The following is a 13,724-nucleotide window of genomic DNA, read 5'->3' on the forward strand; positions in this document are numbered from 1 at the left end:
TGACTTGTCTATATTTTATGGCTTTGATCCAGGTAAAATGCAGCCTCTCAGCTCTTTGGAGAAAATGAAAGAATGAAAAATGAGACAACTTATTTCAACTTTAATATTAGCTCTTCTTTAGAGAGTCAGGTACCATTTCCTACTTTAATTTCCATTCCCAAAGTGACTTCCTCTCAGAAGTCAAAATGGCTTCTATTTCTGTGTCTCTCTCTCTCTCTCTCTCTCTCTCCTGTGTACCCATTTCTAGAGAGATAAGGAAAGCCAGCCGAGTGCACTGCCCAGGTGCATGCTAGAGAGCTCACCTCCCTGCGTGCCATGGTGCTTCTCAGAGCCCTGGGAGGCAGCCAGACCACACTCTGCATCCTCGGGTGTGCTGGCGGATGAGGCTTTTAGGAGAGCAGTCTTTGAAAAAGTCCTGGCAAGGGGATGAGAGTGGTCTGCCATGAGTTTCTGAGGACTTTGAAATTCCAGCTTCATGGAGTTGCTTGGAGCCAGCACAGTCACTTCTGCTCCATGGCTTAGAATTCCCAACTTTTCCTTCTACCTTTACACTAAATTTCTCAATTGTGAAAATCTATCAAATGCATTTTCTTATTAGTGTTGAAAGATAAGGATTTTCATCTGGTATGTATCTCACTTAGACTCTACTGGGATGTTGAGTTGTCGCATATTTAGGTGTGGATGCTGGTATTTATTTTAAGTATTGCATTTATTCTCACATGCTGCAAGAGTATTAATGGATGACAAGTCCTCACAGCCATCCCAACCTGCTAGTTCTCCCAGAGGGTTATAACAGATTAAAATGTAATATATGCAGCTGCCTGGGAACTTGGTTTAATAAAATACTCGGTGAAGTATAATACATCACTCCACCTATAGCTTCATAATCTATCTGATGATGTTAATGATGTCTGTCTATATACTTTAGAGTAATTTAACCTTAGCTTCTTTTTAGATACCAAGTTCTTTGACTGCAAATTTATCATCAAAATATATTTATATATTTTAGCAGACTGTTTTTTCTTGATTATTTTGGAACACTTATGTTACATCTTACCTAAACCAATGTTTTAAATATGGGTAAATTTTAATGTACTTCTTTTAAAAATAAGCGGTCTTTCTTCATAGAACAGTACCATTTTTAACCTCTAAAGAAGCATCTTAAAGTGTTGTATCTTGGAGATTTATTGTAATAAAAATGTTTCATTAAACCAAAGCTCACAAATGTTACCATATAGCAAGAATTTACATAATCATTTCTCATTTTCTGTCATTTTCCTACTCAGTAACTTATAGTGGCTACCTCTTTATGGGTTAAATATAAATTTCTTGGCCAGAATTTCAGCCCTGCCCTCCTCTAAGACCACTTCTCCCAGTACCCTCACATACTAACTTTTTAGCAGTCATACTCTACTAATAATTACTATAATATCTTACATTCCTCAGAACTTGTCAAGCAAATCAGATTTAATGAACACTTTTGTAAGGTACTATAGAATACAAAAGAAGAAAGTTTTGCTTTTATGCTTTCACTTGTACTATTTTTTGCTTAATTTCTAGATTTTTTTTCATGTTTATTACATCTCTGTAGGTAAAGTGGGCAGAAACCGTTTTCCACTTTATATTTCCTATAAGCCCTGTTTGAATAAAGTTAATATGTGAAGCTATGGTCAGATACTTTTTTTTTTTTTTTAATTTTTGTTTATTGCTTGGTCAGATACTTTTAATTTTAATCAACAAAAATAATAGTGTGGGGAACTGATTCCAAAAATTTATTGAAAGCAGGCAAGGAATGAATGAAGTTGTGTGGTGGTATAATTCACTGTCATTCATCAGACATTACTTGTCTCTTCTATATACAAAAACTCAGAATACAAAGATGAATAAAACAGACTTCTCGACTCCATAGCGCTCATAACTTACTGGAAGCATGGCCCATGAAACCATTACAATACAAATTAGTAAATGACATATTTTGAACTTTATAACAAGTTATAGAAAGAAGAAAAAACCCCTAACTTAGCTGTCAGCTATGAATGGAGACAGGCAGGCAGTGATGGCTCCAGGAAGTGGTGATTTCTGAACTGAACTGAGCTTGAAGCACAGGTAGGAATTAGTAGGTCAGACACATAATGGAAGAGAGCAGGCCCACCATTCAGACATTTAGCTTGCCTGAAAATCATGAGGGCACAATCTGAGAAGATAGTAAGAGGTCCTTCAGTAAAATGGCATTTATAATGTTTTGGTTTATTTTTGAGTTTAATCTTAAAAACTTAAAAATTTTAGACTCTCAGAATAAACCTAACCCTGACTTATTTTTCCCAATTTACAGACTTGATTCCATAGACCAATTCATGTCCCATCATGTAAGCTATCACTTAAAGTGAGTGAGAGGCATCTGACATACGTCTCCTATCCACCACCATCCCACGCTTATGCTCTTATTAATCTGATCTCCCAAACCAGAAACCTTGGAGTTACTCCAAACTCCTTTGCTCTCCTCATTTAACCAGTCATCCTGTCTTGTGAACCTTACTTCTAAATATTTCTCAAATACACTCATCCTCTAGAATAGTCATGGAGAGGAATAGAATGGGAATCTGTTCAGGGACAGACACGAAATTAATAACTGACCGCAAAATTAAAAGTCAAAAGCCCTAGGTTCTAGACTTGCTTTTCCAACTGTCGTGCTTTATAAATTTAGTTTATAGGTCTTAAAATGTTATAATCCATGACAATGTTAAGAAATACCAAACCATCTTTTTAAATACCTTTCTTTGCCAACTTGGCTCTACTACTTGATTTCTAAAAGGTTTAGTAGTTACTCCTCCACAGTTTAATTGTTTTGTCATTTCCTAATGCTGCTGATGCAATGATGTTTTCTGTAGGATGACAAGCTGCTGAGATTACAACATCTGTATGACCTTGTAACTTCTGTACAATCTCTTTAGTCTGAAGGTTCCAAATGTAAATCAGGTTATCCTCTGAACCAGATACAATCCACTTTCCACCAGTAACTGAAAAATTGGCAAATATGCAGTATTTCTCATTCTTATGACCAGTGTACGTCTTCAGGCATCTGCCTCTGCTATAATCCCATAGTTTAAGAGTATTGTCCAAAGTTGCAATGAGAATATATTTACCATTTGGAGAAAATTTTACAAAAGAGACAGGAGGGTTATCATCATCAACAAGTGTTTTTAAACACTGACCTGATGCAGCATCCCAGATTCTACAGACACCATCATAGCTACCTGACACTATCAAGGACCCACTACAATTAAAATGAACAGCAGAAACTGGGTCAGAATGAGCAGACAAAGTCTTGAGGCACTTGCCTGTTTTTACCTCCCATATTTTCACAGTCTCATCAAAAGAACCTGAAATGATGAGGTTGGATGGTGGATTGAAATTACAGCAAAAAACATAATTACTGTGCCCCTTCAGCGTTTTCAAACATTTTCCAGATCTCACATCCCAGATCTTTAGAGTTTTATCATCTGAGGCAGAAACAAGACGACTGGAATCTGATGACCACGCAACATCTGATATTTCCAGACTGTGGCCATAAAGTGTTTTCTCATATTTTCCATCATAGGCTCCCCAAATAATAATTACTTTATCAGCAGAAGAACTTGCTAGCCATTCTCCATTAGGACTAAACTTAACTGATGATACTGCCTCTGTATGTCCCACGAGAGTAAATTTGAGAGCATAGTTTGGTTTTTCAGACGCTTGCTGGCTCGGATTGGCTGATGAGAGGGCCGACTCTGCTCTGGCGTCTCCTGACTCCTTTGCAGCCATGGCTCTGAAGCTCCAAGTCAGTAAGTTGGCTAGGCGACCGGCCCTGAACCAGGCAGCCCACTATTTTCTGTTTATGCTCAGCAAAATGAAGATAAAAACATCAGATTCAAAAATAAACGTTCTTTTGATGATTACAATTTCTGGGTCGTCTTCAAACTACGATATACATTGACTCGACAGCATGGCTTGGACCACTTCAGTTTTTCCTGGCTTCCTCCTTTGTAAACAAACACAGGAGAAATACTATTAAAAGGTTCCTATGCGCTGTCGCCAGTAAGGTATTAACGTTGGGTATTTGGCGAATGCACAAAGCTGTCCCAAGCGGCGCGGGGCGGGGGAGCCTCTACAGAAAGTAGTTTTCGCCGCCCCGCCCCCACCTCTGAAATGTTTGAGAACAGTGAACCACCCTACCAGTCAGACAGACTTTAGTACTTGAGCATGAATGAATCACCGCTTTAACCAGATTTCAGAAGCTAAGAGAAAACCTGCATAGGCACGGATATTTCAGGCCTGAACTCGCCAGTTACACTCCGCAGATATAAACGGATACGCACTGCCACGTCAATCGCTTAGCCAGCGGGCAGGACAGCCCAGAGCATGCGCAGAGGGAGCCACCTCCCACCACCACCGCTTCCGAGCCGAGGTGGCCAATGGGAAAGGCCTGCCTGCGCTTGCGCAAAAGAAGGCGCTGGGGCTTCCTTCCGGCGCGCTCTGCTCTCGGCTTCCACACGCGAACGCCGTACTGCGTCTTTGGGGGAGTGGGAAGGTGAACGGGGCTTCTCCCGGGGCTGACTGGCTAGCTTTTTGGAAACCGTGTCACGAGAAAGGACTGAATTTTCCGATGCCGTTAGCCACGGGGTTAAGTTCACTTTTGGCCCGTGAGCTGCCCAGACGGTGCTCTTTTCGGAGATGTAGCTAAACTCACTTCGATCCACGCAGCCGCCGGTGACCCGGGCAAGCTCTGCTTCGGGGGTGACATTGGTTCTGCTCCGTTCTGCTGGTTGTGGTGCAGAGCCTGGTGGCGTGAACGCAAGGCTGCAAATAGGCAAGGGGAGCGTGAAATTTGTGGTGTAAAAGTTTTCCCCGAACGTTTCGGGAAGGATCAGGAATATGTGTTAGGGGCCCTTAAAGGCCAGTGCTCAGATAGCATGACGTGGTAGTGCCGAGGAAACGAGCAAACCTTTGTTTTAGCACTTCCTTATAGTTTAAACTTCCAAAGGAAAATTTTAAAAGGAGTTCAGGTCTTCCTAGGTGCTTGAGACAGAAAAGGACAAAGAAGTTGGTGGAACGAGGTAAGAAATGTGTAAGGTTATCGTAATTAGGGTTTAGAGAGCTTTCCCTAGTGTTAAGAAGTAATCGCCGTGAAAGTCTTATGTAAACGATACATGCTTTTCAGATGTAAGTTACTCTCTTTAAACCCGACCAAAAATTGGAAGTCTGACTAGTTTCTCCAATCCTGTAATTGCTCGGTAAAGAGTGCCCAAGAGAGGCAGTGTTTTCTGTTTAAAAGGTTTTCGCGGTAGCCGAGTTGAAGTCAAGAGGCAAATCTCTCTCATGGTGTCTTTTGTCAGTCACGAATTAAAGCATTTGGAAACAAAGGGTGTTTATCATATACTTATTAGGGACAATTGAAAGTCTTGCCTTTATAATACACAAGAGCATAGGTCATCTATAATAATCGACTATAGTAAAAACCTCATTACGTTAAGACCCTACTGCTCTAGTTTGGAATTTGGACAGGAATTGGACAAATGCCTTAGTCTTAGTGCAAATTAATGGCATAACCACCATGAGGCGGTGTGGGAATGGGAAGGGCATCTTTAAAATGGTTTGGAGCATCCATTTATATACATTAAATTATGACTTAGCTATTTATTTAGGCAGGGTCACCATGGACCTCCAGTCTGTAACATTTTAAAAAGAGAAAACTTTTTTTCCCTTTAGTATGTGTTAAGTTCAATTCTGATTAAACTGCCTCCTCCCTCTCTTTTCCTCCTCCCATTAGCCTGGATTAGTGTGATTTTACTGGGAAGCTTAGAAACTGTAAATTCTGCATCAGTTAAAACTATTTACATTTTTATTAACTCATTAAAAAGTAAAAGCACTTCAGAGAACAAAGTGTAGGCTTTGTTGCAAAAAATTTAAGTAAATCTGTATCTTTCCAATAACTGTTCTACGCACTAGGAAAGAAAGAGGAAACTGGAGAAGGTAAACAGGGCTAGGTTGGGGTGTTGGTGCTGGACTTATTTAGCCCACTAGAAATACCACAAGCATGAGGGAGAGAGAGGGCACACAATGAAGGATGTGTTGATAGGAATATCCAGACATGATTTACCTTCAGATTTTCCCAGAGTTTGAAGAAATTACCAGTATTAAAATCCATTTCTTGATGTCTGGATTTTTTTGTTTACAAATAGCATCAAGAACTTGTGTAAAGCAAACTAAAGCTATGATCACAACTAGTTAAATCTTTATTCATTAGCCACGTTCTAATAGTTAACATGTAGACCTTATGAATTAGGACTAAGAATCTCATAGTTTACTCCCTTGGGAGGAGGGGAGCATCAGCAATTGAGTGTGTAGGAGCAGGGAATGCTGATAGAGGTAAAGCCAAAGTGGCGAAAACCACAATTAGAGATTTGCATTTGGGGCTCTCAAGCAAAGCTCCTTACATGGTCCTGTTTTTAACAATTTCTATTTTTGCTGCCCTTAATCTTCACCAGATGGGTGATTTGGAAGTTTCCCTCCCTGTAGAAATCAACTCATTTTCTTTAAATTTACCTTAAAAGTCTTAGAACTGAAGAGTATCATCTGTGGTTGAAAGGTTTATTCCCCTTGCCCCTCAGCAGTGTGCAAATATTCTAAATAGAAGCCCCTCAGCAGTTTGCAAATATTCTAAATAGAAATGTTGCCACAAATGGATCATTTTATTTAATTAGAAAATTTTTTTTGGTATGTATCAGATCTAACCATGGCCTCAGGATGATTCCTATGTTAAGGAATGTCCTGACTTCATGGCAACTCCGATTACTAAATCCAGCTCTCAAAAATCAAGCGTAATAAAACTATGTACATATCTAGTTGCTTAAGACCACTAGCAATTTAAATATATGAAAATCTAGTTGGGCTAAATATGGTGTGGCCACATGACTTATCTAAACTGAGACTTTTTCAAAGGGAAAGTGGCTACTAAAATAATTAACAGGTGTTAATTGATCTAAACACTGGGACTGCCCCCAGCAAGCCAGTAAACTCACTGCTGACTTCCCAAGAGGATTGTCCTCATAATCACAACTCAATCTTGGAAAATTCTAGTCTTTAAGTGGTAGTTTACACCCCAGCCTGCCCAGATTTCTCTCAAACCCTCTGCTGTTCTGTCCCCACCACTGTGATCTGGGTTTCTATTTTCTCCTTACTCATCACTCTACATAATGCTGGGCCCAAGTGGTTTAGATGATAAATATTGGGGACACCCACCGGACTCCATTGGCTCCCTCAGGTTAAGTGGGTATAGATAAAGGAATTTAGAGAGTAATTTTATTCTTTGCAAAAACATTCAAGATCATAGAAATGACCTATATTGATTTTAAAATTAGAAAAAACAATAAGACTTTTTCAAACCGGCAAATGAAATAGGGGCAACAATCATCTAAGCTAGCTTTAATAAACTTGTAAACCCCCAAATTTTGTACTATAGATGGCAGTGTAGTCTGCAGGAACTAAGGCTGTTTTGCTTTAAGATTTTTGTTCTCAGAAAAAATACCTAGTCGGTGGAATCTCTCAAAAATGGGAGAGAAGCAATCATGAAATGAATAAATATACCATCTTTCCATTTCTACTCATCTGTCACTTAAATTGAAGGAATGGATAAAGAAAATGTTCTCATGCAGCAATACATAAAATATGTAAAAATGAAAAATCCCTGGGGCTGGCCCAGCAGCGTGGTGGTTAAGTTCGTGTGCTCTGCTTCAGGGGCCCACGGTTTGCAGGTTCGGATCCCCAGCACGGACCTACGCACCGCTCATCAAGCCATACTGTGGCAGCATCCCATATACAAAATAGAGGAAGATGGGCACAGATGTTAGCTCAGGGCCAATCTTCCTCACCAAAAAAAGAAAAAAAATTAATTAATAGCCTAAGGCAACCACTAGCTTCCACATCAGTTGGCTATTAACTGGCCTCCCAAAAAGTGTTTTTCTTTTCTTAACTTTAGAATATGCTACGAGAGATCGATGAGCTATTTTTGGTATATATAAACACATGGGGTTGATTATATATTAGTTATCCTGTAAAATATACCCATTAACTTTTCTCAGAAGGCATAGGTTTTTTTGGTTTTTATATAACAAACTTCTGCTATGACAGTGTTTGCTTTTGTAAACTTCAGGTCAAATTATGTCTCCTGAAAGGTAACTACATATAAAACACTTACACGCTGAGACACTAGCTCTAAGAGTTGTCAATCCTGGTTTCAAACAGCAGCATAAAGGAATTCCTTTGAACTTTCTTTTGTAACCGAGTACCCTTTACTAATGTCACATAGATGCATTTCCTTTAGTCATTTAGTATTTATTGAATGTCTACTCTGTGCAAGGCAGCCAGCCAGGGCCTGACAGACCACATTCAAGTACAAAGAATCATTAGTGCCATTCCAAATCAAAGTGTAAGAACACTTTGAAAAAGGTCATAGGGTGATCAGAATGATGAGGTAAGCAGAATATAACAACATACATTAAAAGGTGATCTTTTTAACCTTTGACACTCCTTAGGACGCTACTCCTAAAGGAGGAAGTCTGCTGTGTTAAAGTCACATCCATGGATGGCACTGCTTTCTACAGCAGTATTCATTCCAAAGCCTTTCCTTCTGTCTCAAGACCTTCTACATTTGAGTTTGTTGAATGGAAACAGGTTTCTGAGTTTAGCTATAATGCTGCTAAACTCAAAATCAATCATTTGCATTTCTTTTAACTTCTATTGTTTTGTCAGGTCATATAGAACTTTAGCACCACAGAAGGGATAAGATGTTTGGGCTGAGAAGGTCTACACACCAGAATATGTAACCTAAAAGCGACTTGTACCTGAGTGAGTTAGTCATTTTAAGGGTGCTGATGATGAGGAACGGTCAGAAAGAATGGTCCAGCAAAAAAGAGCTGGCCCAGCCATGGCTGCTGTAAGTCTAATTCTGTGAGTTCCTGGGACAGAACACCTCCACTGTGACTGCTGCTTTCTTCAAGACACACAACCTGCAAGGCTCTTGCCTACCTTTGGACAGTGTCTAAGGGTTGCGACCTTGGGGCAAAGTAAATTCTCTTAAGTCTTGATTTTGTCATCTGTAACATAGTGACCATTAACCATCTCAAAGGGCAGCTGGAGGATTAAATGAGAAAAAGTGAAAGCCCTTAGCCAGGCACCTGGCACACAATAGAGGCTAAAATAAAGGCTGGTTGCCTTTTTTTGACCTATAGGAAACAGACTGGGACTTCTTTGTCTACCCTTAGTTGAAAACAGAATGGAACTTCATCTACCCTTTCTATCTTTTCTTCTTACCTCAAATTTCCAGATGCATTTTATATCCAGAGCAATTTGATATTTTTTAAATTAGCATATAATGATAGTTTTACTTTATCCCATATTCTGATGCCATGATACCCATTGTTATTACCTATCTTTTTTCTGACAATAATGCATGTTACAGAATATTCTCCATATTAGAGCAGACTTACTGTATCAGTGCCACATCTGGCCTTGAATTACTTTAGTAACTTTTTTTTAATATGTAACTTCAGCTTTTGATGATAGAAGAAGGTAGCCAAAAACATTTCCCAACTGGGCAGATAACATATTTACTCTGCTTACCTCACAACAGAAGAAAATGGCTTTGTAAATGGCTTTGTTAATTTCATATGGCAAAAAATTCAGATTTGAGACTTCCATATATAGGTATACCTATCTGTGCAAATGAGAAAATTTTGGAATGTAGGACATAGAACATAATATATAAGTATGAAAAGCAAACAATGCCCCTTTCCAAAAGTGGATCCCTTTTCTTTACTGAACATCATTCTTAGACATCACAATTTCCTATATAAAAAGCTCCAAGCCCTAAAACAGCTATAATGACTTGCCTATTGATATAAAAACGTTCACAAAACTAATCAGCAAGAAAGAAAAGAAACCCTTCAACCCGAGGAAAACCCTTTCATAATGCAATCCCAAAGTGGGGGGACTCAATAACTGAAATGTTTATTTAGCACTAGAGAAGTAAATTCAAAGTCGCCTGTGGGTGGCCATGTACAACAGAAGATTTAGTTGACAAAGTTTGGTTTATAAAATATACTACATATTTTTTCTTAGGCAAAATCAGCAACAATCTGGAATAATTCAGATTTATTATGGGATAATCGTCAATGTTTATATGTGTGACAATAATGATGAAAATGACCCAGAGCCCATTCAGCTTTATCTGGCAGATGGAAGAAACAATCCTAGGCAATCAAGTTTTCAAAAACAGTAGAGCTGACAAAAGTTAAGTTTAAACGGGTCCTAATTACTTAGTGACAAGAACATGACTTAAAGTGTTCCATGGAGAACCCGGTCTCTTAAATCTCACCATTCTTCCTACCTATCATCTTTACCTTTCCTGGTATTTCTCAATCTAACCATATCTACCTGCTGGTCCTTCAGATACAAGGTGCCTTTACATCCTAAATGCTCTCAATGCTTTTTCCCCACCAAAGCTCTCTTTCAAAGAATACACTTTGAAAGTTTGGAGAAGGAAAAAAAAGGGAAAGGAAAATCAAGCCACTTTCCCCCGATCAATACATAAAACTGCAGAAGAGTTTTCCTGTGTTGAAATTAACATGCTTTTGTAATGAGTAACATCTCAATGACAGGGTATTCAATAAATGGAAAGTAAATTAATAGAATCTGCCAGGCAGAGAACTAAAAATAGGATTTACAGTTACCTCCTAAAATGTCACTTCAATTACCAAAAGCCTGCTTTATCAGTTCCAACAGTTATGCTGGGATTTAACTTTCAGTTCAATTCCAATTTTTATATTAAAAAAAAATTTATTGCCAAAAAAAATTTAGCTCATATCTCATGGCTCATGAACTTATAGGACAGGAGCAAGATAAGCTCCTCTGTTTTAGAGAGAAAATAGATCACATTAGTTAAATAGACTTTCCTTGTTTTAATTCATTCATTGAGACACCTGCAGATGCTAGCAAAAATTCCCAATTATGTTATTCTTACTAATTTGGGGAAACAACTGTGTGCTTTACATTTTTTCCATTCAAATTGGTTTATCAAAATAACTGAAATTTTTAATTATCCAGTAGAAGGTACACAATTTAAAATATCCTAGAGAAATGACGTTACCAGTAATTTACAATTTTAAAAAACTCAGCCACAAAAAAAGTCAAAGCTAAAAACAAGATTTTTACTATGAATCAGTGCTTCTATTACCCTTCTGAAAGAAGTTATATTTTAATGTGATGTAAAGGCAACATTGAAGGTTTTTCTTTAAATTAACCACCTAATTTGTCCCTAAAATTACAAAGAATCAAAGTCTTTTACAGGTCAAGTGCAGTAAACTAAAATGTTCTTTCAGCACAAAGCAGCACTAGAAAAAGTAACAATTATAGATGGGAGTTGACTAGTTTTGCAGGGGCTGCTCCATCAATAACAGACAGACATCAGACGGTATCCATCCAGAGCACAGACACAATTACAGATTAGATGCGAAGAATGCGTCACACGCTTGGCTGATAAACGTCCTTTTGTCTTTGTATCCTTCTACTTTGAATGAAGTGGACTTTTTAAAGTTTAAATCAGGTCACATCAGTTGGCTGCTTAAATAATAACATGATGAGGTATGAAAGCTCTGAATATCCCTATCCTTCAGCAGGATTTACCAGAGATGTATTATAGCTTGTCAGGGGAACTTCCAAATAGTTACACACTTTGGGGTTATAATAAATTCTAGAAGAGGACAAGATTAAAGAGGTTAAAAGGGTACTCTCTGAAACAGAAGTGAGCAACTTTTCCTTCAGAATTCATTTTGAACAGCACATCAACAAAAAATCTTCTCTGATAGCGTGTCCCAACATTGAGTCAAGATGGCCAACTAGCACCAAGAAGTCGTGTTAAACTCAGTTGCAGTTCTCTTGGCAATTAAGCTTATTTTTTCGTTCCAGTCCAAGCACAAACGTGGATCACTGAAGACAGTACTGGAAGCGCCATTTGTAGGTACAGATTGCAGTCATCATTAAATGAGGCAGAAGGTAGAAACTGCTTTTATTTTATAGGGGGAGTTGACTGGGCAGTACTAGTAGGAGATGAAATGATTAGGGAACAATGAGGTTATAAGAAAAAGATCACTGCCCTTATTTGGGTTAAACAAGTCATGTTGAGAAGATGGTTATTTGTTTAAGATAAGGATGCTACATTAAAGGGATCATATATGCAGCATGAATACAGTAAAATCAAGCTGCACTAGATGAAGAAACAAAAAGTTCCCTAAGTAACCTTTAAAAGTATGTGTTATTTGCGAGTCACAGAAGGGAAAAGCACCTACGGTGAACTTCAATTTAAGGAGGACCTTGATCAGGACCACAAAGCCTGAAACATTGTTTTAATGCAGAAACACAGCCTCTAGTCACGCTGGCTGAGTTCGGGAAAATTGGAGGGTTTTTTTTTTCTTTTACTTGTTTATTGAATTATAGAATATGGTTTCAATTACTAAGGATTCTAAATCTTCATACCAGCATTAGAGCTGAACCACTTCCAAATCCTAAGACACGTAAGACCAAAGAGAAGCAGCAGCCATACAAATTAATGTGTGCCCCTCTCCTTTCTGCTCTAAGGGAATCTTCAAACCAGGATCACATTTAAGAGTCAAAGTGTTACTTCTTCAGCATTCCTGACAACTAGAAAGCACATTCACTGAAGGCTGAAGGTGAGGGAGCGGATGGTTTAACTTTAATATCTGTGAAGAATGGTGCCAATAGAGGAGAGAAAACCATCCAATCTCAGTACGGATTAATGCAAATTTGGCTAGAAAAAGCCACCAGGTAATCCAAGGGTTCACTGTGGAAGAACTCATGAAAAGTACTCTGAAGTATACCCAACAGGTCTAAACATCTCCCTTGTTGCAAGTAGTTGTGTGAAATTCAAGATAAAGGTTTAGTCTCATCTTTTAACGTCAGTATTTTTTCCCACTTTAAAGGGAATAAGGAGGAGTCCTCTTTTCTCCCCCAGAAAAAAAGGGAGCCACATTAATATGTGTATATTCCCACGACTCTTACAATATATAAATGTGGATCTCCAAAGCCTAGGAATTTTCCATAAGAGAGTGGGCCATTCTGGTTACCCTTTTATTAGAAGGGTATTCCACCACAGAGAGCCAGAGGTTTTCCAGATGTGTGTAAGAGAGCAGGTGCGCAAGGCAAGCAAATGAGCGCAAACAGTATTATGGAAAACATTTGAGAAGTTAGCTCCATGAGGACTGTGGGCTCCACAAGAGGACTTGACTGGGTAGCCTGGTCTGACACAGGAACATGAAAGCAGAATATTGCTTCAAAGCTGGAAACCTTCCATAGGAGCCTCACACTGCTGGAAGATGTACTGCTGCTGGCTAAGGTCAACCTGGGGTGCAATGCTGCTGTCCTCATCCTCGGTCCCAAAGTAATGCTCAATAAGATCAAAGGCCTTCTGGTAGATCTCCTGGTTTTCATGACTCTGTAAGAACTCAATTTTATCCAAACCTAGAATGAAAAATAAAGGAAAATCTGTTATATATCTGTTGGAAATTCCAATGAAACTATATTTTGCCATATGTCTCTTTCCTTGATGTAAAGGAAGATTCCTCTTCTCTACTTATATCTCTTAAGTATTTTGTAATAGCCAAGAGAGCACT

General features: G+C 38.6%; 2 protein-coding genes across 2 annotated transcripts in view; both read right to left on the reverse strand.

Moving 5' to 3' along the window:
* Positions 1-2,017: 2,017 nt before the first annotated feature.
* WDR5B (WD repeat domain 5B) lies at positions 2,018-9,950 on the reverse strand. The gene has a single exon (XM_058555904.1). The coding sequence runs from the start codon at positions 3,802-3,804 to the stop codon at positions 2,815-2,817; it is 990 nt and encodes a 329-aa protein (XP_058411887.1). The 5' UTR covers positions 3,805-9,950; the 3' UTR covers positions 2,018-2,814.
* Positions 9,951-10,026: 76 nt separating this feature from the next.
* KPNA1 (karyopherin subunit alpha 1) overlaps positions 10,027-13,724 on the reverse strand; it is a 74,435-nt gene continuing 70,737 nt past the window's right edge. The window contains exon 14 of the mRNA XM_058555903.1: positions 10,027-13,572. Coding sequence (XP_058411886.1) covers positions 13,385-13,572 — 188 coding nt within the window. The 3' untranslated portion in view covers positions 10,027-13,384. The remainder of the gene's footprint in view (positions 13,573-13,724) is intronic.

Source organism: Diceros bicornis, chromosome 15 (genome assembly GCF_020826845.1).
Source record: "Diceros bicornis minor isolate mBicDic1 chromosome 15, mDicBic1.mat.cur, whole genome shotgun sequence".
Lineage (NCBI taxonomy): Eukaryota > Metazoa > Chordata > Mammalia > Perissodactyla > Rhinocerotidae > Diceros > Diceros bicornis.

Bases quoted from the DNA above. Each gene is read 5' to 3' on its own strand.
- WDR5B (XM_058555904.1), bottom strand. From the start codon at position 3,804: ATGGCTGCAAAGGAGTCAGGAGACGCCAGAGCAGAGTCGGCCCTCTCA.